The sequence below is a fragment of the Gracilinanus agilis genome, chromosome 1 (genome assembly GCF_016433145.1).
Source record: "Gracilinanus agilis isolate LMUSP501 chromosome 1, AgileGrace, whole genome shotgun sequence".
Classification (NCBI taxonomy): Eukaryota; Metazoa; Chordata; class Mammalia; order Didelphimorphia; family Didelphidae; genus Gracilinanus; species Gracilinanus agilis.
The window spans coordinates 726259211-726286603 of NC_058130.1; the positions used below are offsets into that span (position 1 = coordinate 726259211).

At 39.9% G+C, this 27393-nt stretch overlaps 1 protein-coding gene across 1 annotated transcript in view; it reads right to left on the minus strand.

Moving 5' to 3' along the window:
* The window catches only part of SBNO2 (strawberry notch homolog 2), a 160102-nt gene that overhangs the window by 113117 nt on the left and 19592 nt on the right, over positions 1 to 27393 (minus strand). Inside the window, exon 3 of the mRNA XM_044671710.1 lies at positions 5464 to 5587. Within this exon, the coding sequence (XP_044527645.1) occupies positions 5464 to 5587 (124 nt within the window). The remainder of the gene's footprint in view (positions 1 to 5463; positions 5588 to 27393) is intronic.

The window sequence follows — 27393 nt, forward strand, 5'->3', positions numbered from 1 at the left end:
TAAGACCTTAAGATATTACTAATGTAATCATAACAACTGCATTTCAGTGTTCAGTCATGTCCAACTTGTTGTGACCCTATTTGGAGTTTTCTTGGCAAAGATACCGGAGAAATCTGCCATTTCCATTTCTGGTTCATTTTATAGATGAGGAAATTGATGTAAATAGGTTTAAGTGACTTGCCCAAAGAAACACAGCTAGTAAGTGACTGATGTCAGGTTTGAATTTAGGAAAAAGAATCTTCCTGCCCCCAGACCTGACACTTTACTCACTGTTCTACCTAATTACCTCAGGAGCCACATATTCCCAGTTATTAAGTCTCTTTTCTATATGCATCTGAGATTGGCTTCATCCGGGCCAGGCCACAATCCCTTAAATGGGGGGGGAGGGGGGAGGGAAGAACAGTGTGTATGTAAGGAAATGCAGTAGGGATTCTCTAGTAACCCCCCTAGGTAAGGTCTAGGGCTCTGTTGGTGAAGATGTGGCACGCATGCCCAGGTGTGCCAGAGGAAGCTATTCCTTTCCCCCCCTCTCCATTGCCCCTGGGGACAATGTTCATATGCCCTGCCCCTCCAACCAGCTACCCAATGTGAGCACTTCCTCCCTCTGCTGTCTGGAGTAATGGGGGGTGGGGGTGGGGGTGGGGAATCTCACAGGCAACTTGAAGGTGAAGTTTAGGCACATGATCTTTAAAAGGTTCTCCAATGCTGGCTTAGGGTAAGGTATCATTTCCACTCTACATACCAGAGTGCTGGGATTCTGGGAAGGGCAGAGAGTGGGAAAAGGAAATAAAGATTTAGCTAGAGCCCACTATGTGCCAGGTACAGTGTTGCCTCAGATACTTCTTAGCTGAATGAACCTGGGCAAGTCATTAAACCCCTACTGCCTAGCCTGTACTGCTTTTCTGCCTTGGAACCAATATATAGTTGTTTAAGTGCTGTGCAAATATTATCTTTTTTGATCCTCACAACAATGAACAAAATAAATGCTATTATAATCCCCATTTTACAGGTAAGCAAACTGGGGCAAACAAGTTAAGTGACTTGCCCAAGGTCACACAGCTACTAAGTATCTGAGGCCAGATTTGAACCCAGGTTCTCTTGACCCTCAGGCTTAGCCTACAATCCATAGCATCACCTAGCTGTCTACCAGAGTCAAGGATATGTGGCACAGAGGTGGAAGTGGGATAGCTGGGCCATGGCTGGTATATAATACAGAACATCAACAGTCCAAGGAGCATTAATTGGGGAGGATCAGGAGTGAAAATGCTGAAAGAATAGAAATACACATTGAGCAGGTCATCTGTCTGTACACCCTGGATTAGGAGCCAAATCAATCGTCAAGAGAAGCAGAGAATGAAGGACATTCTGGAGGGCACAGCCAGATCTCAGGATGGTAACTGGATGAACTTGACATGCTGGCAGGAAGTCCAAGGTTGGCATGTCCTTTCCCTGTCCCCTTATGTTCCCTGAAAGGGAAATGCCGGCCAAACGTTGGTCCACCCACAGCTGGGCCCTTTCTGCCACCAAGCAGCTGGATAAATGGCAGGGGTCATGTGATGCAGGGATCTGACTCTCACCATAAGGGCTGGGGGGGGGGGGGGGGGTAAAGAGCATACTGGAAATCTATCACAAAAGGAGCTAACACTACTAAGCTGAGAGAGGAGACCCTATACAAACAACTCTAAGTAAACAAGCTACACCTGGAATAAATGGAGATGCTGCAAGAAAGGAAGGTGCTAGAATTAAGGGGCATAGGGAAAGACTTCCTGTAGAAGCTAAGGTTTTAGCTGGGACTATGGAAGATAGGAGGCAGAGATGAGGGAGACCAGTCTAGGTTTGGGGGCCAGGCAGAGAAAGCCACGAAGACAGGATTACCTCTCCCCTTGTCCATTTTTAGCTAAATCAAGAACTTAAAGTTCCCCTACTTGACACTAAGTAAGAGAGTTCGAAAGTCACTTACTAAAGTAATCTCACACCTCCAAAGGTCACTCCCCCTGCCTCTCCCGGGGCAGTACTAGGCAAGTTGAAAGACTGTGACTGGTTCCCGTAAAGTGGGGGAACGACAGGAAGTGACATAGAGAAAATTGCTTTAAAAAGGCCAGCTGGAGGATTGAGGGATGCTCTCTGCATTGGTGAGCTGGCTGAAGGAGGAGACTCTTTCCCTTGATCCTGCATCCGATTGTGGTGGTGAGTGGAGCAATTCCTTCCTTGGTTCTTGGGTGGAACGCTCCCTTCAGCGTGAGTTCTGGTGAGGTTCTTGGCGGTCTTAGCCTTGTGTGCACTGAAGGTTCTTAGCAGATTCTTCAGCATCTCCTGGCTGTTCTGATTTCAGCTTCCTAATTAAGACTTTGGATTCTTGTGAGATTTGCTTTTCAATTCACATTTGGGGTCTGGAGACATTAGGATTAAACTTAAGAGTATTTTGTAGCTAGGCAGTACTTTCTGTCTCTTTATCTACATTTTTCCACTTTCATTCTTTCCACCTCTTTGTAAATAAAGCTGCTAAAAGTCATTTTGACTTAAGCTGTAATATTTTTAAGTTGGTGACCACACTATTACTTTAGAATTCTCATATTTAGCCTAAAACCTAAATTTAAATTTTTACAAAACATGGAGACAACCAAATAGGGCCACAAGAACTAGGACAGACTGGCTAGGTGGGGGTGACAGAGAGTGAGTAGCATGTTTGGAAAGGACACTGACCTAAGCAGATACCTACTCACCTTTAAGTTTTATAGCCTCATAGATAGAGAGCGGCTTTCTCTAGAATGCAAGCTCTCTGAACCCAGGTGTTGTCTTTGCCTTTCTGAAGATCCCCACTGAAATATGGCCCCGAAAAATGAAGCACCATGTAAAAATAATAATAAACCCATATCTTCTGTCTAAGTATCAGTTCCAAGGCAGAAGAAAGATATGGGCTAGGCAATGGAGTAAAGTGACTTGCCCAGAGTCACAACACTAATGTCTGCTGCTAGATTTAAACTCTGGGCCTCTTGTCTACAGGCCTGGCTCTCTATCCACTGAGCCACCTATCCACCCCAGATGAAGCATCTTCTTACACAAGGTCACAGAGGTAGAAAGTAACAGAGCCAGCCTGGAGTCCAGATCATTGAATTCCTAACCCAGCACTCATTCAGCTGGGACACACCATCTCTCAGGGTTCTTGGTACAGCTCCAATGAGATAATGTATTTAAACATTTTGCAAGCACTACAGAAACGTCTGCTACTGGGACTGTTACTATTATTAGCCCGACCTGATTTTATAGATGAGTGCAAACAGTCTCAGAGAGGTTATGTGATTTACCCATTGATTGTCACAGAACTATCAAGTGTCAGAGCAAGGCATTCAAGGCCAAATGTACGGACGCCAAATCCAGAGGACTTCCCTGACAGCTCTGCTGCCACTTAACTGACTCCAAGAAAGGAAAGAGGAACTGGCAGGCAATTAGATATTACAGAGATGTATGAACTGACTGAAGGAATGAATGAATGAAAAAGCATGTATTTACAAAGCCTGAAAATCCTTGGCTTATCTAAGTAGTTAAGTTGATCTAGGTAGTACAGTAGATAGGGTGCCAAGTGTGGAATCAGGAGGTCCTAGGTTCAAATTTGACCTCAGATACTTCCTGTGTGACCCTCAACAAGTCACTTAACCACACTCGTATGAGAGAAGGAAAGGGTTGTTTGTTTGTTTGTTTTTAATATGAGCATGCTAGGAACCTTGGGGCTTAGATGTAGGAAAAGTCAGTAAGAAGTGGTGGTCCTCTTTGTCATCAGAAGGAATGGAGTCATTAACTTCCATCTAAGTCAACTGTGAGCAGTTAAGTGGGCAAGGCCAAAAGGAAGGAAAGATGGTATGGTGGCCCAATCCAGGGCTGGGTGAGAGAAAGGGGAAATAGCAGCAAGAGAGCAAAATGCTCTCTTTCAAATAACCCAGTGGAGTATGCACTTCAAATACAATCCCCAATTTGAACATGAGTAAACTGAGGCTCAGAGGGAAAAACTATATTCAACACAATGTGACCAACACTTGCCAGTTTGGTCTAGCCAGATGAAAATGTAATTGGAAAACACTTAACAAAACAAAAATACAATGCAGCCAAGATAATGCTAATATGCAGTTTTCTATGTCAACATCAGGCCTATAAGGATGGAAAAGAGGACACCTTACTAGTTGCTAGGGACATAAAGACTTTTTTTCGTGATACAATTCTTACCCCAAAGGTGCTTAGGCTAGTGGGAGAAGGGGATCTTTGTTTAAAGAACTATGATAAATTTACATAAATGAAGTCAAACAGTAGGGTGAGAGATTTGAAAGGAGAGGACAACTTCTAAGGAGGACTCTGAGAAGACAAATAAATGATGGAAGAGGTGGCAGCTGAGATAGGTTTTAACAGTAAACAAGGGGAAGATCTTGTGAGGGAAAAGTAAGAGATATAAACACACGTGTGCACACACACGCCACACACACGTGCACCACACATGCACGCACACACGTGCGCACACCTTCCATTTTAGGCATGTACAAATGCATGGAGGCAAAAAAGGGTTAGACAAGACCTGGAAACAAAGTAGTCTAGTTTGGCTATATGAAGACAGTTATCACAACAATGCAGGTCACAAAGGTCTAAAATACAACAGTGACAGTAGGAATGAGGAGAGAGAGCCAGAGGAGTCATGTTATAGAGGGAGTCCTTAGGACATCATGAAGTTGAATCTTTTATTTAACAAATAAAGCACCTGAGGCACCAAAAGCTTAAGTGACTTGTCTAATGTCATATCACTAGTAGTAGATAAAAAAGAAGTTGTCCAACTCCCAGAGGCAGTGTTATTCCCAGGCAATTGTCCTCCCAATTCTGAGTGTTGGAGTGGGACACTGAAGGCATTGACTCAAAATGACAACTTCAGATCTAGAGACTACATGATGACACATCCTTCGAGAGAAGATTTCACAACTAGGCAAAACCATTTCCTCCATATAAAACGGAATCCCAATCAAGTAAGACAATCACTTCAGAACATGACAGGATAACAGAGGTCATGCTGATGTCTTGCCCAGACATGCTACAAAGTTAACCATATCAGGCCTCTGACATAAGGGGAAAGTCTAGAAAGCAGCTGAGGCCTGGTAAGGGCTCTAATTACATGATCACTGCTGAAGAAAATGTCTCATTTCCCCTTTCAAAAACATCACCACCAATCAAAGTCATACAGCAAAGGGTAAAAGATAAGATTCCAAAAGATTAACAGGGTAGAGGGTGTGGTTGAGGTTGCCCTGAGTTCCTTCAAAATTAACATTGAATTAACCTCATGTTCCCTAAAAAGTATTCAGAAAAGACCATCAAAGCCTTTTTCAAAAGCAAAAAGTCTCATTAGAAACTCTAAATAGTGTGTGTGTGTGTGTGTGTGTGTGTGTGTGTGTGTGTGTGTGTGTGTAGAAAGATAAGGCAGAGTGAACTTACCTGAGTAAAATCACCATTTTTTGGTAAGAAGCTGGCAGAGCCCACAGATGCATAGTTTGTGTCCAGGCAATGTTGTCTGCTGATGGGATCTGGGTAAGGGTAGGAAGGGGCAGTCATATATGGCCTGAGGAGAGAAAAGAGAATGGTTGAATACGATGACTGACCCAAAGGCCCTGCTTTCAGGATCACCAGGGACAAAGGGGTCATATGGCACCATGGCCACTTCTAGGCTGGTAAATGATTAAAGGCCAACACTGCTTTAAGGAGGACATAAACAAGCTGAGAGGAATCCAAGAGGGTGATGGGGAAAGGGTAGCAGACTAGCTCCTATGATTACTGGCTAAAGGAATAGAAATATTTAGCCTGGAGTAGAGCTTAATCCTATTTTACCTCCCACATCAAGCAGCAAGTCTGCCAATTCAACTTGCAAAATTGAATTTATAAGCCACGCCCCCACCCCACCCCAACAACTTATTGTTGGAGTTTTCATATCTTCTTCCAAAGAACTACAATCACATCCAAATGAATTTTCAAGCTTCCAAATTCAGCAATCTGCCCTCTATACAATGCCAGAGTCATCTTCAGGAAGAATGAAGTCCTCTGAACACACCACTCCTCTACTTATAAACCTCAAATGGTTTCCCATTCTCTATCATATACATTATCAAACCCTGATCCAACAATTCAACATTCTCTTTAACGTGACATGCAATTCCCATCTTGCCTAGCTCCAAAATCTGGTTCCTCCTGTGTAAATAGAATTAGCTCCAGCCCATTAATAGTCAAAAATCTACTCAACTTAGGCGTGCTAATGATGTCACTCTCACCTCCCTTAGTGGGGAGGTTACCCCACTAAGTTACCCACACGTGACAATAAGTAACAAATCAAGAATAAGGGACTGCCCTTTGGCAGTCCAAATCAATGTAGAAACTGCCATTTGTTCATTTGAATTAGAGGTGGACCACAAGAAGTGATGAAAGACACTATCTCTTTAAGTAAGTGAGTGAACTTCCTGTGGGGGCAGTTGCCATCTTGAACTGGAAGAAGAAGCATCTCCTGAGACCACAGACAGCTTACACTCTATATTGTCACGTGGGTAAGTTAGGCTGACTTCCTTGGCCTAGCTGGGCCAATTCTAAACTCTGCCTATCTGGTTGCTGGGCCTTGTGGCTTACAGCTTCATTTGTTAAGCTTTGTAACCTTCTTCTCTCTCCGTCCAGGCCAAAGGCCTGGACTAGCCTCTCCTTTTTCTCTTTATTCCTACTTTTACCTACCGATTGTAAATAAACTCTTCAACCCGATGCTGACTTGGGTCTGATTTAATTACAGAATCAACCTAAATTGTTGATTCCTGGCGGCCACATATTTTTAATATATATCTATAAATACCTAAATTTTCCCTCTTACATTCCTCAGGCTCTCCTTACACAAGAGAAATACTCTTTATCCTTCATTCTAGTCTTGCCCTTTCTCATCTCCATACTTCTGTTCACAAAATATGACCAAGAAATCAATCAAAAAGCACCCACTAAGTGTTTATTATGTGTCAGACACTATGCTGAGAGCTGCGGAAATATATAAAAAAAAGTAAACCCAATCTTTGCCCTCAATGACCTAACATTCCATTGAGAATTCCAAATATACAAAGGAATACCAGATGCCTTTAGAGGGGAAGGCAACATTCCCTCAGACTATGTTGGCAAATCTATGGCACAAATGCTGGAGGACACTACTCCTTGCCTCCTCTCCATACACTCCTGAGGACATTTATCACATGACCCACCCCTCTGCCCAGGTGCCCAATGGGAGCACTTCCTTGCTCTCGTGTGTGTGTGGGGGGGGGGGAAGGGGCACTCATATGCAGCATGAGGATTGCAATTTGGGCACTTTGTCTCTACAAGGCTCATCATCACTGCTCTAAGACTTGGACTAGACCACCATCAAACTCCTATTTTCTCCACCTACTGAACTCCTTCTCTTCCTGCAAAAAGTACTTTGGGTACTTCTATCTAGAAGCCATCACTAATTTCTTCCAACCCTACTCCTCAGTAGAAAGTGATCTCTCTTTATTCACAATTCTTATAGTATACTGTCTGGACATAATTAGCATTTATTTAATTCTCAAGAATATCATAGTTATTGTTATATACCTCTTAGGTCTATTAGAAAGATGTACTTCTTAGGGGTGTAGACAAGCTTGGTGGAGGTATGAAATGGTCCGACCATTCTTAAAAAAAAAAAATTAAGAATTATGTGGGGGGTGCAGTTAGGGAGCTCAACAGGTAGCGAGGCAGATCCAGAAATGAGAGGTCTTGGGTTCGAATCTGGTCTCAGATACTTCCTAGCTATGTGACCCTGGGCAAGTCACTTAATCCCCATTGCCTAGACCTTATCTCTCTTCTAGCTTGGAACCAATACACAGTATTGATTCTAACATGGAAGGTAAGGGTTAAAAAAAGAAATTATACTAATAAAGGTGCTATAATATCCACACCACTCAATCCAGAGATCCAAGGGCTAGATACAGACTCCAAGAAGGTCAATGAAAAAAAAAAAAAAAGGTTCCATGTAAACAAAAATATTTATAATCGCACGGGAAATAAGAGAACTCTTTTGGGCAATATGGGTGCTTGCTCCTCTTCTACTCTAGCTAAACCCTAGAAATCACACCTGGCCAAATGATGATCAAGAAATCCAATGAGAAACAACATGGATTCCATCGGAGAACTACATCCCAGAGAAACTGGTCAAAAGCCCGGTAACAGTAAGAAAGAAGCATTCATCAAAGTCATCACCATCAGAGCCAAGGAAATAAGACTCTAAGCTGGCCAGAGACAGGCCAGAGACACATGTATCCTCTGCCTCTGGAACAAAAGATTCTCCAGAAAACCTCAAGATAGTCATAAAACCAATAAATACAAGAGATGTTACCAGAAGCAGCAGCAATAAGGAATGTGAGATAGCACAGTAGACTACTCTATGATATCTCAGTGCCTCAACAAAGACCATGAAGATTCAAGGCTTTAAACCTCAAAGATCTAGAAGGCCTTTTTGTTAAGTGGTGAGGGTCAGTGAAGGACTCTGGATTAAGGACAGAAACACAGGTCAAGAAGAAAAAAGCCAACCATCCCAATGAAAACAACAATAGGAGATAGATCCTAGCTCTGCTACAAAATCCAATAAGGCTGAAGAAATGAGTAAAATGAAAATTCCAGTCACTATAAAGAATTACTGTAAATCAAGAAGTGGCAAAAAAAAAATATCAAGAAAAGGTAGTTTTTGATCTCCCTGAAAACCAACATTAAAAAACAAAACTACAAAGAAGCATAGGAAGTTATAGTGCAGATACAAACAAAAATAAGCAGATAAAGGAAACAGTATCCACAAGATTACAAAAATGTAAATGGAAAGAGAACCAACAAAAATCTTGAAACCAAATACTATAAAATTATATTGACCAAACTTGGTCCCAAAGGAGAGCTATGAGAATGTACTCCTTCCTTCTCTGAAGAGTGCTGACTACAGATGTGAAAAACCACTGTGAAAGGGAATTTTTATGCCTTTTGTCTTTTTTAAGTTAATCAATCAAAAACTTAAAGAATCCCTACTTAACACTTAGTAAGCCACTAACAAAGAAAACTTTCACACCCCCAAAGACAAGCACTGTCCCAGGAGCAGTGGCAGGCAAACTAAGAGGCTATGATTGGTTCCTGTAAAGTGGGAGAGAGACAGGAAGTGACATGAAAAAACTGTTTATAAAAAGCCAGCCCAAGGACTCCTGAGGAGGCATTTTAGGAGGAATTCTGCAAAAGAGGAGGGTTTTTTTGTGATTCACAGGCATTGGTTGAGTGGGGCTGAAGGAGCATTCTGTGCTGGTTGAAGAGGCTGCCTAACTTCCATGTGGAGATTGGAGCTTTGTCAAGGAGCAAGCTGAATTTCTACAGATAGGAATTCTAGGGTGGTAGGCTAGGAAATATTTTCTACTCATACATTTCCCTCCTTTTACTATATTTATATTAAATTAAATTATTAAGAACTACTAACAACATATTGACCTAAGACAGTGATGGGCAACCTTTTGAGGTTGATGTGTCAAAATTCACCAAAAAGCTGAGCATAACTCAGGTGTGTGTCACTTCCAGAAAAAAAAACCTAATTTTGCAATATTTATAGTTTAAATAACAAAAATGTATAATTGTAATATAGAGCTGTATTTAATAAACCAAAATAGGTAAATTAATATAGGTAGAATTGTCATCTATAGTGCACAGATGGTCTACACTACACTACAGCAAATGTTTCAACCTCAGCATGAGGCGCAATACTGTCATGTGGCTTCATGTCATCAAAAATGGCTACATGTGTCAGACCCGAGTATCAAAGGTTTGCCATCACTGACCTAAGAAGTTAATTTTATATATGGCAACCATATACTCTTTTTAAACTATTATTATTTTTGTCAAACCAAATTTTTAATGATTACATTTGGTACCCAATTTTAATTATTACACCACACGTCTTGGAGGATTTGGTTATCTATTGATAAATTTTGTAATTAATTGGTTAACTCTTCCTTTAGTATTTGTTATAAAGGATGTTCTCTAAGAGGCAGGAGTAAACTGAGAAAAGAGGGTGATATAAAAACAAAAGATATAAACAAAAATTTACATTTAAAAAGATATGCAGCTTGAGATAATGTCTATGCAAAAAGTAACGACTTAATACATTTTTTGCTGAGGATAATAGCTGTATAACCCAGACCAAATCATTTACCATCTCCAAGACTGGGAAGGGAAGGGAAAAAGGGAGATATTTTGGATCTTATAATTTTAGAAGATGTATTTGAAAATTATTACTACATGTAATTGGGAAAAATATCTTTGAATTTTAAAAAATGTTTGCTATGGGATAGATAGGTAGCCTCAGACGTTTCCTAGCTATGTGTCCATGGGCCAGTCATTTAACCCAAAATGCCTAACACCTACTGCTCTTCTGCTTCTAAACCCATACTTCTTATCAATTCTAAGACAGACTGTAAGAGCCTTGCAAATAAATAAATAAACAAATAAATAAATGAATGAATAAATGTTTGTTGAATTGTCTTTTAAAACATCAAGTCCCTTCATGTAAATGAGAAATAAAGCTTTAGAGAGTTATTATATTTATAAAAAGCAATGATTAGAAGCCAAATAACTTTTTCATAATAAAAAATTCAGGATCATGTATTATCTCTATCTCTCAAGCAACTGTAACAATGAGGATGTGGTCCACTGTACAATCATCTACAAAAGCCAGAGTCCTCCTCATTTTCTGAACAAAGATGTCTTCCAAACAAGATAATATCATTTAAAAAAAAAAAACAACCTTTAACTTCTATCTTAGAATTGATACCAAGTATCAGTCTCAAGAAAGAACAGTGAGGGCTAGACAACTGAGGTCAAGTGACTTGCCCAGGGTCACACAGCAAGGAAATGTCTGCGGCCACATTTGAACTCAGGACCTCTTGCCTCCAGGACCTGGCTCTCAGGCTTTATGATCTATAAGAAGAAGGTGGCCACACTGGACTGGGCCATTTTGTAATTTTATCTTTCATGAATTGCTATAGCTAAAGAATGAATTACTAAATTGTTCACTATGCTATGTGTCTCTGTATTTAGCTAGGTTGATCTTTATATAACCAACACTGGGGCGCTAATACAAAATTACTGGAATCAAACAACATTTTAAAAATCTATGAAAAATAATCCTTGCTTACTTATCAGAACCCCAATCTCTCTGAATCCAACAGCTTACCAATATTTCCTTAGGGGTAAAATCAAAACTAAAAATCCACATTTTAAAAAAAGTTCTCTTCCCTAGAAAAATTTATCAGTGAAGCTGAACTTGAAGGGAGGGAAAAGGCTGAAGGCGAGGTATAGGAGAGGGATTACACACATGCCCCTGGAAGGAGAAAAGCAAGGAACAAAAGCTATTGGGTAAGATGGAGATTCAAGGTACCAGAGAGTGCAGAATCACAGGGATGAGCTCCTTCAATAACGGGATCTTCTGGCGGTCCCATCTGGATCCTGGAGCAGTAGCAGGATAGAAAATGACCAGAGTGAAAATGAAAACCCACATTCTCAGAAATCGAGTGCTAAGATGAGCAGCTTAGTTCCTGTACTCACAATCTTTCAAGTTTTGCATGCCTATAAAATTATCCCAGTCCTCCATCTAAGCAATATGCATGGACAGCAAACATCACTGATTGGAGGGTAAAAGGATATCCTTCTAACAGACTGCAAAAGTTATAAGCCATAAGTGGCAGATAACAGAGACAATATGAAGTGAAGCGCTTTTATATTTATGTGGATAATTTTGTACCTTCTAAAGGTGCTAGGCCAGGGAAAGGAAGCCTAGAGTATCTCATTTGCAGATGAAAAGACCAAGAAAGTGGCTGGATAGCCAGGAGATAGTAGCAAATTATCCCCAGGCCATAGATTGGCACAGAAAAGTTTACTTAACTCATATACATGGTCCAATATAAGACATGGTTTAGTGATTCCTGGGGAAATAGTCACTGTCTATTTAGGGCTGGCAGAAGTCAAGCTTTAGAAAATGGAATTGCTAGTTCTCATAAATTAAGGATTAGGTATCTCACTGGGAGCACCCAAGCCTTATACCAGAAAGAGTTATGGAAAGCAAAGGCTAATTAGCACTGTTCCACTCCCTTCCTGGGAGGTAACAAGCCTCAAAGCTGAGACTCTGAGGCAGAAGAACTAGGGAGGCTTTTGCCAGATGCAGGTAAGGGTCTCAGCCCTCTCTAGCACAGCAGTATCCCATCAGTGTACCACAGCTGAGCCTAAAACTGAAGACCAAAGGAATCTCTAGCAAGCCCAGGATGTCCAGTGCACTGACTTGCCCTAGGAGGAACAAGTCCAGTCTAGCAGCAGAGGAACCTGCCCAGCACAGAATCAACATGAAGAGTAAGTGGAAAACATGAGGAAAAAAGTGAAATGTTCTTGAATTCCTGCAGTTCCAGAATTGTGAACTGTCTTAGTCACATATGTTCCTTTTATGGATTTCTTACTTTAACTATTTTAAGTGTTGAGCCCCTTCTCCCTACAGATACTATATAGGTAAGTAGGCCCAGGTTTTAGGAATGATGTGTAGCTATTGTTTCACTGCGACATTCTTAGAAATGCCTTTCTTTGTGTTAATTATGCCTACAGTGCCCATGTTAATGGAAAGCATACTTATAGAGGCTTGTGAGCTTTAGTTTTAAGAATATTAGAACCACTGGACACCTAGAACTCTAGAGCCTGGGGAACCAACCTACAAACCTTTAAATACCATGCTGGAGAGGTATAGCAAAGCTATTACATTTTCTAGGGCTTACATTCTACTGGCACAGACTCTAAGAACCCTGGGTCATCTCCATGCAACAACGAGGCATGAGTAGTATTTGAGGAAATTTTGAAAAGAAAAACTCTGAAGAAAGAAGTCTCATATTAATATGTCCCAAATTAAAATACAAAATTATCTAGTTACCAAATTTAAAAACCAGAAAAATTGCTACTATTAGCAACGCAACAAGCCAGGACACTCCTGAAGGACTTCTATGAAAGAATGCTAACCACACTGAGAGAAAGAACTATGGGAGTAGAGATGCAAAAGCAAAACACATGACATCACTTGTCACATGTATATATGAGTATGTGATTTAAGGTTTAAGCTTTAAAAAAAAATGCTCTAGGGTAAAAATGAATAATATGGAAATAGGTATCAAGCAACAACATTTGTACAACCCAGTGGAATTACTTGTCAGCTCTGGGAGGGGGAGGAAAGAGGGGAGGAAAAGAAAATGAATCATGGAAACATGGGAAAACCCAATAAATAAATAAACAACCAAATAAATAAATAAATGAGTGAATGAATAAATAAATAAACAAACAAGAAAGCAAACAAGCAAAAAAATAAATAAATGGGTGGGTGGGTGGGTGGGTGGATGGATGGATGGATGGATGGATGGATGGATGAATGAATGAATGAATGAATCTGGAAATTTTCAATTAGCTTTAGCTTCATACTCCATCCAGTTATCTAGCCAGGCATCTCTCCATGTGTTCCTCCCCACCTGGACCAGTACCCTCCATGATGGCCCTAAGAAATGGACCTCTGTCTTCCTGAATACATGCCCCATTGAGAAGCAATGTCAAAAATTCATTCAGAAACTCCGAAAACTCTCTACATAAAAACTGTTAAAGGTCAAACACAATAAACATCTCTGGGCCTTGGTGTCCTTTTCTGTAAGAGGATAATAATAACTACTTCTTATGGCTATTATGAAGAAAGTGCCTATTCTACAACCATAAGCTGCCATTATTATTATCTGTCCCCAAAGGTTCCTTCCTAAGGGATCTTAATGTTCAAAGCAAAACATATTAGTTGCTGTGAAGATTACTCTTTGTAAATCAATATAAGGAAGATGTTAATCTACTGGCTTTTGGAGCTCCCCTTTGTTATAAGGAAGAGCGGGTCTGAGGAAGTTTGCAGAGGGCAGAGGCATGAGACTAACAGGGAGAGAATTCTAAAATGTGAAAGTGGGTTCAGACAGTTAACTATGGTTTGGTAATTTTTCTCTGGTTTGACCTGGAAGGACTAGCTACTTTTCCTTGGTGGCTGATATTACCCTGTACTACCTTGATTTCCCATCTAACCTGCTTATAACAGCCACACCACTGTTGGGTTTATACCCCCAAAGAGATAATAAGGAAAAAGACTTGTACAAAAATATTTATAGCTACACTCTTTGTGGTGGCAAAAATTGGAAAAATGAGGGGATGCTCTTCTATTAGGGAATGGTTGAACAAATTGTGGTATCTGTTGGTGATGGAATACTAGTGTGCTCAAAGGAATAATGAACTGGAGGAATTCCATGTGAACTGGAATACCCTCCAGAAACTGATGAAGAGCAAAAGGAGCAGAACCAGAAGGATGTTGTACACAGAGAACAATACACTGTGGTACAATTAAAAATGTAACAGACTTCTCTATTAGCAGCAGTGCAATGACCCAGGACAATTCTGAGAGACTGATGAGAAAGAATGATATTCACAAGCAGAGAAAGAACTGTGGGAGTAGAAACACAGAAGAAAAACAACTTGATCACATGGGTCACATGATTGGGGATGTAGACTATAAGTGATCACCCTAGTACAAATATCAATAATATGGAAATAGGTCTTGATCAATGACACATGTAAAATCCAGTGGAATTGTGTTCGACTATGGGAGGGGGGTGGGAAGAGGGGAGGGAAAACATGAATCATGTAACCATGGAAAATTTTTTTAATTAATCAAAAAAAATTTAAAAAAAAATATAAGCTCCTTGAGGATAGGAACTCTTTTTAAAAAATCTTTTTAGCCACAGAACACTTGGCAAATGCCTAGCACTCAGTAAATATGTAATAAATGCCTCATCATTCATTTATACACTCATTAATCAATTCCCTCGTTAGGATTAAATAGATAATCCAGAATTGGAACAAATCCAGAAGAACAAAAACATGCAATTCTTAGGTCTAACCAACCCCAAATTGTAAATCATTGGAGAAAGGAATCATTATTCATGTTTCAGCTCCCTAAGCTATCTGTAAGTAAGCCAGCTAATAAAATCTATCTGAGCTTGCTCTCTGGTGAGCTAGCAATGGATATACCCAGAAATAAATCTAAGAAACAGCGAATATCACAGGGCACTCAGAGCTATGTGGTTTAATTTCTTTGTCTCCTAGAAGCCTCCAACCCATAGGACCAAGAATCAAGCCCTTTTAGTTTTGGTTACTAGAATACTTGTCAACTCTTTACCTGACAGGAAGAAAATCAGCACAACTATCTTGCAGCAAGTCTAAGGAAGTAGTATATATTAACCAAACTTTTAGATGCATGATTTTGAATGGAAGAGCTCTTGGGAGATAACCACAAGGACAAATGTTTGTAATTGATCGAATGCATAAGGTAAATTACAGTCAACAAAGTAATTTTCTCATATTAATCTTAAAAAGAGGCAGCCCTAAGAGTACTAACTCTGTTTTATAGATGAGGAAACTAAAGGAAAGAGAAGTGAAATGGCTTGCCAGGGTCATATTGCTAACAACTAGCAGTCCAGGACCTAGAACTCCAAGGTTTCCTGACACCAAGTTCATTCTTCTTTTTCCCCAACACCACTCTGAGAAGCAGTCAGAAGATGATTCAGTGCTTTCCACCTCCAGAGAAAGAACGTGTTCTAAGCAAAGATTTTTCACTTTTGCTTATTTTTCTTTTTATTTTAGGGGTTTGGTTTTGTATGCTTATTCTCTTACAACAATGACCAATATGGAAATATGTTCTACATGTAAAACCCAGATCAAATTGCTTGGGGGAAGAAGGGGGGACACGACAATTTGGATCTTATGACTTCAGAAAATATATGTGGAAAATTGTTAATACAAGGAATAGAGAAAGTAAAATATCTAAAAAAAGACCATTTAGAAGGTTTCAATGTTCTCCATAAAGAAACCATTAAAGGCAACATATAATAAACATCTCTGGACCTCAGTTTCCTCTTCTGCAAGATGGTAATAACACCTTCATCCCATGGCTATTATGAAGAAAACACCTATAAACTAAGGCATTCTACAACCATAAGCTACCATTATTATTAATATCTGTCCCCCAGGGTTCCTTCCTGAGGAATCTTAATCTTAAAAGCAAACATAGTTGGTAGCTGTGAAAACAAACCTTTGTAAATCTTAAAGCACTACCAAAAATATTATTATGGGGGAGCAGCTGGGTGGCTCAGTGGACTGAGAGCCAGGCGCAGAGATGGGAGGTCCTGAGTTCAAATCTGACCTCAAATACTTCCTAGCTGTGTGACCCTGGGCAAGTCACTTGACCTCCATTGCCATTCTGAGACAGAAGGTAAGGTTTAAAAAAAAAAATTATTATGGGGGCAACTGGGTAGCTCAGTGGATTGAGAGCCAGGCCTAGAGACAGGAGGTCCTAGGTTCAAATCCGGCCTCGGACACTTCCCAGCTGTGTCACCCTGGGCAAGTCACTTGACCCCCATTGCCTACCCTTACCAATCTTCCACCTATAAGTCAATACACAGAAGTTAAGGGTTTAAAATTAAAAAAAAAATTATTATGGATCCCAATGAACAGTCAGTCCTTTATAGGTAAGGCATAGGTCTGAGAAACAGGAAGGCCCTTAGAGAAAATCAAGTCTAATTTTCTTGCTTAAAAAATGGATCTACAACCCTCTAGAAAGGGACACCCTCTGCTTAAACACTTACCAAAAGAGAGCTCACTTATTCACTAGTCTCCAGGTACCTTCTCCCTACTAGTAAAGATCAAGCTCTTTATTTCTCTCCCTATAACTAACCCCATAGGTCCCAGTTCAGCCCTCCCCCCAAACCACTCACAACAATCTGTTCTTTTCTCTCTGTTTGGTCTTCAAACATCCTTCCTGAGGATAATGGAAGCCGAAGTTCATACTTACCTGCCTCCCAAGTCAAGTCAGCTCCAGGCTAAATCTTTACACATATGGAAAAAGGGACCACACCTACATTTCTTGAGTACACTGGAAAATTCTGATTCAAGCAGATTTAGGAAAGAGATAGCTCAACATCCCAGTGCAGTCTCCTACAATACACCACAAACTTCATAATGCTACAGTTTTTGACCAAAGTCAATCATAAGACTTAGGCAGCAAGGGGTAGCTACAAAATGAATTTTAAGATATGTTAGACTTAGAGCAAAGAATACTTGAGTGAGAAAATGGTTAACATATAATAAAGCTGATTTCATAAAAGGAATCATAAGACCAATATACTACTGTCATTTTTAAAAAACCTTTACCTTCCACCTTAGAATCAATATTGGGTATTGGTTCCAAGGCAGAAGAGTGGTAAGGGCTAGGCAATGGGGGTCAAGTGACTTGCCCAGGGTCACTCAGCTAGGAAGTGACTAAGGTCAGATTTGAACCTAGGACCTCCCTCTCTAGGCCTGGCTCTCAGTCCACTGAGCCATGTAGCTGCCCTATCAGAAATTTTTAAGTATAGCATCAAAAGTTGCTTTTGGAAGGGGCCAATGCAAAAATACTAACTGGCTGAGGCAGAATAGTGGTATGTAAAGAACTTTTGTGATATCAATTCTAAAATGTTATTCATTTTCAAAATTCCAAATATTCACTATTACTCTTTACTGAGGCAAGTACAGCACAGAGGGAAGCACACCAAACCTGGCATCAGAAAACCTAAGAGACAGACAGCAAGTAACACAATGGATAGAGTACCAGGTCTGGAGTCAGGTGGATCTGAGTTCAAATCTAGAACCAGACTGACTGTATGACCTTGGGCAAACCACTTAATTCCCATTACCTAGCTCTTACAGCTTTTCCGTCTTAAGAGTTGATACTAAGAAGGGAAAAATCTTTAAAAAAAGAAGAACAACCCAGAATGTAGTACTTACTGACTCTACCACTTCCTCACTATGTGACTTTGGACAAACTATTAAATTCTCTTGGACTCAGTTTCAAAGAATATGATGACCAGACCCTGCCATGAAGCATTGTAGTAGAATGGATTTGGAGTCAGAGTTCACATACACAACACTACTGCATGCTTGTTGGCAGGTCACTTAAATTCTCAGAGACTCAGTTTCTTCATCCATAAAATGATGAAGATGCACTTCAAAGGTTGCCTCGATCTAACAAACATTTGTGTTAATTGACTATAGACTCTAGTCTCCATTCAAGAAATATAAAGACAAAAGGAAATATAGATCCTACCCTCAATGGATTGATATTTTCTGGGGAGAGTACAGTATGCAAGGAGATAGGTATAGACATGATATTTTAGAAGTTGAAAAAGGAGAATTAAATAACCCTTTCAGTAAGGGGTAGCACATCATCTAGGCTTTGAGGGAAGTTAGGAATTCTAAATGAGAGACACTTGCAAAGGTCATTCTGAGCAAAGCAATTTGTGAGCTATAATGCAAACATGATTTAAACAGAAGCCATCTGAGTTACTGATCTGTGCCAGTTAAAATCATCCCACTTCCTTTTTTCCCTGAAAACAAAAAAACAACTTCTGGCATAGTTCTATCCCAGGGTTCTTAACCTCAGAGCTGAGAATCTTAAAAAACATTAGGATAACTATATTTCAATTGAAATTATTTCCTTTGTAACCCTCTACATTTTATTTTATGCATTTCCTAACCTGACTCTGAGAAGAGGCTGTTCCACAAGCTTCCCCAGACTGAAAGTCAAAGGGGGCTCAGGACACATAAACAGGATGAAAGACCTGTTGGCTCTGGATGATTCAATATTCCCAAAGATTAGTGTCTAAGTACTCCCTCAACCACAGTTACTCCTCTACCCTCCCATGGTTGTGTATATAGTCATTTGTGTGACCAATGAAGTCTATCTTTCCAATGATAAAAGTTTCCATACTTCACTAGAAGGGTACTCAGTTGGCTAAATGTGGCACAGTAGGTCAGGGAATCATACCTAAAGTCTCCCCCAAGTGGGCAGAACCTGCCAAAACCTGCAATCATAGGCCTGGTCCTAGAATATCAGAGGTCTCCTCCATACCTTGACAAAACAGCTTGGAAAGATATGGAAGAGAAGTTTATGGATCCTTGACATTTTGTTTGGTAAAGGACCTCAGTGGCAATCTGGGAGTGTCTGTGAACCTCTTCTCAGAATCATGGTTTTAAATGAATAAAATAAAAAAATATAGAGGATTACAATGGAAACCAATCATATTAAAATACAATTATCAAAATATTTTTAAAACAAGTTCATAGGATCAGCCAAGTAGTTCAGTGGATAGAGTCAATTCTGGAGATGGGAGGTTCTGAGTTCACATCAGGCCTTGGAGACTTCCTAGCTGTGTGACCCTTGGCAAGACATTTAATCCCAACTTCCTAGCCCTCACTGTTCTTCTGCTTTGGAACTAATACTTAATATCAATTCTAAGATGGAAGGTGTGGGTTATTTAAAAAACAAAAACAAGTTTGTGGACCTCCTGAAAACTAGCCATGAATACAAGTTTAGGAAGCCCTGCCCTAGCCATACAGGATGGAAAAGTGCAGGATTACAAGATATACCTCAGGGGCCTTTACCAAAAGGATTTAGATGAACTTAGGGAAGCTGATGGTCTGCCTCCCAAAGTCCATCAGGGTATGCGTGCTACCTACCTCTCCCTAACCCTTACATTTTACCACCAGACACCCAGAGCCAGGAAGCTCAGACACTTCCTTATAGGCTGAATCAGTCTCATCTCTCCCCACCACTCCTACTAGCAGTGTCAACAAAACAAAACAAAACAAAAAAGCTAATAAGAAAGATTAAATGAATGCTGATGATCTGCCAAGAAGAAAAGGCAAAAACTTGCTCTCCCAATTGGCTGGACTCCAGTTTTCAGAAGATATTGGGTCTAACCCTGAAAAACCATCACTAGTAAGGGTGCCCCAAACTTCTCCTAATGGAAATTCTCTATTCCTCCTGTACCTGGAATGCTATAGCATTTATAATGGCACATTGTAAAGCACTAACCATGTGACAAAGGAAATAGTATTTCTTAAGAAAAGAAAATGATATGTTAGAAAGGTGGCTCTTTCATCATTTTGGTAAGTCAGGGAAGGACTGAAAAAAAAAAGATTAGGAAAATTGAAATTTTCATTTCTTAAATTCTTCTTCCCGCTCCCATTTAACCTCTAGTGAAGGTTATAAATTCATTCATTCATTCAACAAAAATTCACTGAGAACCTACCAGGTGCAGAGGGCCAGTCTTGGCCTTAGAGGAGATACAAATCTATGTTCAACATAGTCCTTGTCCTCAAGTCAGTAAGTCAATAAACATTTTTTAAATGCCTACTATGTGTAAGGCATTGTGCTAAGTACAAAAATACAAATACAAACAATACAAGGAAAGGTAAAAGATAGCCCCAGGTCTCAAAGATCTCATACTCTAATGGGAGAGGCAGCATGCAAAAACAAAAACAAAAACATAGGCATATAGAATAAGGGATCACTAGAGGGAAAGATTGGGGGGAAAGTTCCTGTAGAAGTCATATAGATTATAGCTGGGACTAGAAGGAAGCCAGGAAAACCAGGAGGAGGAGTTAAAGAAGGGGAGCTTTTCAGGAATGAGGAATAGCCAGGTAAAGTATCTGGAATTAGGATATGGAGAATCTTATGCGAGGAAGAGCAAGGAGGTCAGGATTACTCAGGCAGCTCACAAAAGTAATAAGGCATATGCACAGAAAATAATATTATGAATCATTATCTAGCTAAGTGCATAAAAGGAAATGTATTCACAAAGCAAAGTGGCAGAGGCTGGATTTGAACTCGGGTCTTCCTGACTCTAAGCCCAGCACTCTACCACCTATATATATTTCTAAGAAAACTGAACACTGAGGCAGAAGGATTTGAGTTCCACCTTGGCCACTGTGCTATATGACCATTTATTACTCCATAAAATGAGATTAGACAAGATGATATCAATCATTTAAGGTCTATTCCAGTAATACAAAATGAATGCTACAAGATTAAATGAGGATAAACAGTGCTTCTGGAGACACTGGGTTCCCCCTCACTAGGTTTCTGGGCAGAGGCTCAGTGACAATTTCTGCTGGATCCTGTAGAACACATAACATTCTACAGTTCTGAAATCATCAGAACCACAGGGGTCAGGAAAAGCTTCATAGAAGGCATGCCGTTTAGTCAAGGCCCTTGAAGAATGGGGAACAAGACAAGGCTATGAGGGAATGCATGGAGGAATCAGAGAAGTAAAGGTGCACGGGTGAGAAAATAGAGGGCATATTCAAAGTAGGAGACAGAAAAATCACATTCTTGAAGCTGGCATGGATTTCAAAGATTTAGTCCAGCTCTTATTTTTCTGATGAGGAAATTGAAGCTGAGGCTGAAGAAATGATCTGCCTCAACATCAAATTTGAGCTAGTAGTTGAGGAAGTTACAAAAAGGATTTCTAATGCCAAATCCAGGGCTAGACTACATGAAGTAGTCATCTATTGCCCTCAGAGAAGGGTTCCAAGCATTTATCTCTCATTGAAAGAGCCAGAAGAATGCTCTGTGCTAGGCAGATCCTCAGCTCTCTTGGCTTGAGGATAACCAAGAAAACACAAGTATACAAATCCTTTAGTCTTATATTCATACCAAGGTTGCTTATATTCAGCGGCTGGCCTTTCTTCCCAGTCTTACATCATCTAACCTCCTTCTGCCAAAGTCTCCATTCCAGCCAAACTGAACAAACGAGCTCTACCTTCAGCAGAATATGCTGTCTCCTGCTTTCTTGTGGGCTGCTTCCCCACATCTCTAAAAGTGGAATGCAATCTCTCAAATATCTCTACCTTTCAGAACCCATTTCATCCTCTAATGAAAGGCAGCACTGGACCTGTACTGAAGGTAGTTCAAACCCTCTCTCTGTGATTAACTAGCGGCAAATCTGGGATCTTAGATCTGTAATCTAAGTCTTAGAATCTTTATCTATAAAATGGGAAAAATATTTCCATTTCCTACCTCCCAGGTAGGTTGTGAGGTTCAAAAGAGAATTGAGTAAGGTACTTTTAAAGGTGATAAATGCTCTATAAATATAAACTACTACTTTATATCTATTATTATTATTCAAGGTTCAACTTAAACACCATTTTATCTTTGAAACTCTCCCTGATTACCTTAGCCAAAGATATTCTTTTCCAATCCAAAAACATTTTGCTGAATATCTCCTTTGTGCCAATCAAATTCTCTGGTATACTTATCATGTAAATTCCGTGAAGACAGAATCTGTGTCATCTTTGCAACCCCAGTTCCAAATGATACATTGCACAGAGTAGATACCTAAAACTGAATTAAGCTATCCTACAATCATCACAAAGCAGAGATAGCAATTTTGAACAAACAAGAAAATTTTCTCTATTCAAGCTAGGATGAACTATCAGTGGGTTTTCCCAAAGGAGTTCAACTAATGGATTAATGCCAGCCTGGCCTTGGTCCCATAGAGCTCAACAGTTTAATATCAACTTGTGATAAGATAAAATAAAGTAGGGGTATTAATCAAATCCACCAATGACACCAAGCTAGGAGGGTTAGCTAATGAGAATGATGAGACTGAGATTTAAAAAGATCTTAATTAACAGATTGGAATGACTTGCCCTAAAAAGGACAAGATGAAACAATCAGGGTATATAAAGTCTTGCACTTTGATTTTAAAAAGACAAAAACAAAAACTAGTGATTCAATCATGGTATGAGGAAAACATGGCTTATTATGAGTTTATCCTTAGAAAAGCCTACGAAGAAGAACTCCCAGACTAAGACAGTCCTAGATGCATGGAAAAGCATATTCTGGCAAGTCACCTATTTTGGCAGCTATAGGGAGAGCATCAATGGAGTCGGGGCAAAGTAAGTTGAGGCCAGGCAATGGAGAGTGGAAGACAACAATTTAAGGCCCCCTTCCCATAGGGCAGTGATGGCAAACCTATGACACGTGTGTCAGCACTGAGATGCGTAGCCATTTCCAGTGACACACGGTCTCATACAAAGAAGTATTTTTGATGACATACGGCCACATGGCAGTATGGGGCCTCATACTGAGGATGAAACATTTGCTGTAGTGTAGTGTAGACACTCTGTGCACTATAGATGACAATTCTACCTATATTAATTTGCATATTTTGGTTTATTAAATACAGTTATATATTACAATTACACATTTTTGTTATTTAAACTATAAATATCACAAAATTATGGGTTTTTTTCTCGAAGTGATACACCACCCGAGTTATGCTCGGTTTTTTGGCGAATTTTGACCCACCAAGCGCAAAAGGTTACTGCCATAGGGTAACTGTGGAGATGGGCTTCATTATAATGACCAGTGCAATTAGGAGGGGACTACTACTTACAGGCATGGAGAGAAGCAATCACAGGGATTTATCTCAATAATGGGGTGGTTCTTCATGGCTCAGGGGGATTTTAAAGGCAATAATAGAAGCAGGAAAAAATTTCTACAGCCTGAAGCTGGTGAGAAAAGGAAGGAGTAAGCCTAGAATCAGCTGTGGATCCAAAAAACCCTTAGGAACTAGAAAATAGAAAGGGAAGACAGAACTGAATATGTCACTTTACCAGAGACCACAAAGGTAAAGCCAAGACCTTGAGCCATAGCAGGAATGGTCCGTACCAATTAAAAGGAAAGGATGAAAGACAAAAAGACAAAAAGAAAGAATGAACAATGAAACCAAAGCAAAAACATAAGCCTGAAAAATCAATAAATCCTTCTCTCAAATTGTGGTTCAATAAAAAGAAGGCAAAATTCTAAAGACTCCTTGGGGATCCTGCAATTCTGATTAGAAAGAGCAATTTCCAGGAATCTTTGCCCAAAAGCACATTGCTATATCTTCTTCCTCCTTCCTCCCCATCAATCCATGAAAAACAGAAGGGCCAAAAAAGTCAAAATTATCTCTTATAGAAACCAATTAAAATTGTTCTCCGGTCAATTTTACTCAATAATTAAATGCCTATTGCATGCAGAGCACTGTGCTAAGGGAGAAAAGCAAATTGAGATAAAACTCACCCTCGAGCCTATTCAGTTATTCTGTGATGCAGCATGATAGAATAATTATTCAGTATAATAGAGAGGCAAAACATCTCCATAAGCAATTATGCTGCAAAATGGAACATGGTAAGTGTCAGACTTGGCTGATAGGGGCTAATCTGAGGCAAATTAGACAGAGAGATTGAGCAATATAGCAAAGCTTTATTATGGGTGGGTGGGGAGGGGGAGCAAGGGGGGAACCCACAAGCCTATAGGTGACCTGTGTGGAGAAGGGGGCAATCTTTTATACGATGCTTATCTGGGATGAGATAATCTGGATTGTCTCATTGGGCAAAGTTGGGGGACTTGGGTGAAGCTCAATAAACACCCTTAAGAGGGTTGGAAACCCTGGTCTCCAAGGGTGGGAAGTTCTGAGGCCTGATAGTCAGTGATGCAGGAGGTCATCTGTCTAGGCCTGACAGGGATATATCTTGGTGCCATGCCATTATTGTGGCAGTTTCTGTCCCAGGCTTGGGCAGGTGCTGAGGGAAGGGAGAAAGGAAAGGGCTTTGGTCTCAAGATCCAAGTAAGTACCCAAGAGAAGCACCAAAAAGCTTTGTGACCATTAACAAGTCATTTGAGACCTGCCATGTTTTCTTACTTGTAGAAACTGGGAGGAAAGAGAAAGAGGTTGGGCTGAATGACCTTGAAGTTTCCTCACTCTAAATCTTATGTTTAGGAAGGAAAGAACATGGGGAGTAGGGGAGAGCGCCCTCCAGATGAAGGTATCTTGTATCATGGCAGATGTGTCATTCTATGGAATTATTTTAATATTGGTTGGAGAGGATTCTCATGGTGACCAGGAGCTTCTCTGCTCTATTCCTTCACCTTGGCTCTACCCCCAAAAATCCTAAATCTAGATTCTGGCAAAGTCTCAAAGAATAGCTATAAAAGGAAGCCTGGAGCAGGAGTGGGAAAGAAGAGTATTCTAAAGAAGGTAACTGTAGCTAAAGGTAAAAGGGAAGAAAAATTGGGAGGCAAGAAGAACAGAAAATCATTCTATTTGGCTACAGCAAAGAAGGGAACACAAGAAAAGACACAAAGAACAAGACTCAAGGTGAAAAAGGTAGAAGCTCTTGAAGGCAAAATAAAGGAACTTAAAAGTTTTTTCTTATAAATGTTGGGGAGTCAGGGAAGAATTTTGTGCAAAGCAGTGACTTGATCAGACCATAGCAATATGAAACCTGGACTGGAAGGGAAAGAACATGAAGACCTAAGAACCAATGAGCTGATCTACAACCCAGCAGGGAGCCAGGTCTGAACTAAGGAAGTGGATCTGAGAACAGAAAGAAAATAAATGGATGTAAAGCACACTGGGAAGGCTGGATCAAAGTGATTTACTGCATATCACACACGTTCTAATAGAAAGAGCTCAGTGTAGATACAAAGAAACTGAATTCAAATGTTGACACTGCTAGGGACTGTCATGGGAATTCAACAAATTATTTACCTCCTCTGGATTTAATATATCAGTATAATGATAAAAATCAACAATAGCTAATATTTATATGGTGCCTACATCATGCCAGGCACTTTACTAAGTGCAATACAAAATTATTGCCCTCATTTGATCTTCACAATAACCCTGACAGATAGGTGCTATCATGATCCAAATTTTACAGATGATTAAAGTGAGTCAGACAGCAGTCAAGCAACTTGCCCAGGGTTTCACTCCTACTAAGTGCTGAAGTAACATCTGAACTTAGGTCTTCCTGACTCCAGGTCTGATACTCTACCCACTGCTACCTGAAAGAGTTGACCTAGTCTTAGACAAAAACTAAGAACCAAGGTTCCTTTTAGCACTAAAACTCACAAGTGAGAAGGAGGTTTCTACGAAGGACATAAGGAGAATTCTCCTTAAAAGCTCACTGTGGTACTGACTCAATAGCCAGTCCAAAGACAGATCTATGTGGAGTTTAGAAAAGTCTATATGTATTCTTTGAGTTGTCCTAAGAAGTTTTAAAAGGACAACTAATATGCTTACTTTCCAACCAGAAAGAAATTAAAGCCCAGAGCTTGGGTGAGATTTTCCCACTTCAAAGCAGACCTCATGCTGGGAAATGGGTGGTTAACACATGACAGGTAATTTCACAACTCTGAAGTCATCACAGGAGGTTCAGAAAACAACCAAATCAAAATAAAGGCTGAGACTCAGCCTGGGAAATAGGAGCTCCCAGGAGAGTACTACCCCACAACTCCTGAAAACACAACCCCTTTACAAACCTGAGAGTGCTATGGAAATTATTTATTTTAATTTTTTGTTATGATATTGAGAAACACCATCAAACCTGCCATTTCCATTAATGAAGAAGTAAACAAAGTGTGTCTGAATTGAAATAGCAAATTGCATTACTGAATAGCTTGAGTTTTTTTCTTTTAATATATGAAAATTCAGCATGTTAACTCCAAAGCTGTCCAATTTCTATTCTCCTCTAGATTTCCTTCAGTTCTCTTCTATGCATTAGCAAAAATACTTCATTATTTTTTTGCATCATTATGTTTTGCATCATTTCTACGTCCCCATCCAATTCTTCCATCCTATCAAAATAAAAAAATCTTCCCTATAACAAGTTAACATTTTGTACTTTACCCTCCATTGGTGGGGTATGACAGACAAGAACAGATGAGGCTCAAAGTTGCTGTGTGGCTTTTGGGCAAGTTACCTTACCTCTTTGGGCCTCAATTTTCTAATGAGAAAAATGGGAGTGAAAGAGAGAAAGGGGGCGTGGTGTGTTAATGGTTCTTTCCATCACTAAGAGCCTAACATATGCATTCTCTTTCTACCAATAAATACAAATTGTATTTTCTTGTTCCCAACCAAATTCTACTGCCCCAAAGAGACCATGTACCTGGCTCAAGGCTGAAAAATGTTAAGAGTAGGGTCCCTCAGATACTAAGTGTCTGATGCAGGATTCAAGTTGTAGTCTTCCAGATTCCAAGGCAATTGTCCTACCATCTAACATCTAATTATCTCTCCCACATCTTCTAATTGGAACATTAATTTCTTAATCCCAGATGTCGTCTAACTTGCTTCTATTATGTTCCTTCTGAAGAAAGTGATTCCAGAATTCTAGCCAATCAGGTCCTTTAGGAATCTTCCAATTTTCTTGCTTGAAGATAATCATGGAACCTCTGCCTCTATCCCAGGTATATGCCAATGACTGGTCTCAAGGTTCAGCCAAATAACTATTTATGACTCTACCTAGTAGTGTCATCATCCAGATCTCCATCTTGACCACAAAAATATCACAAGCATTTGCCATATGCTCTGCTTAAATTTAGGTAAGGTAAGCTGTCTC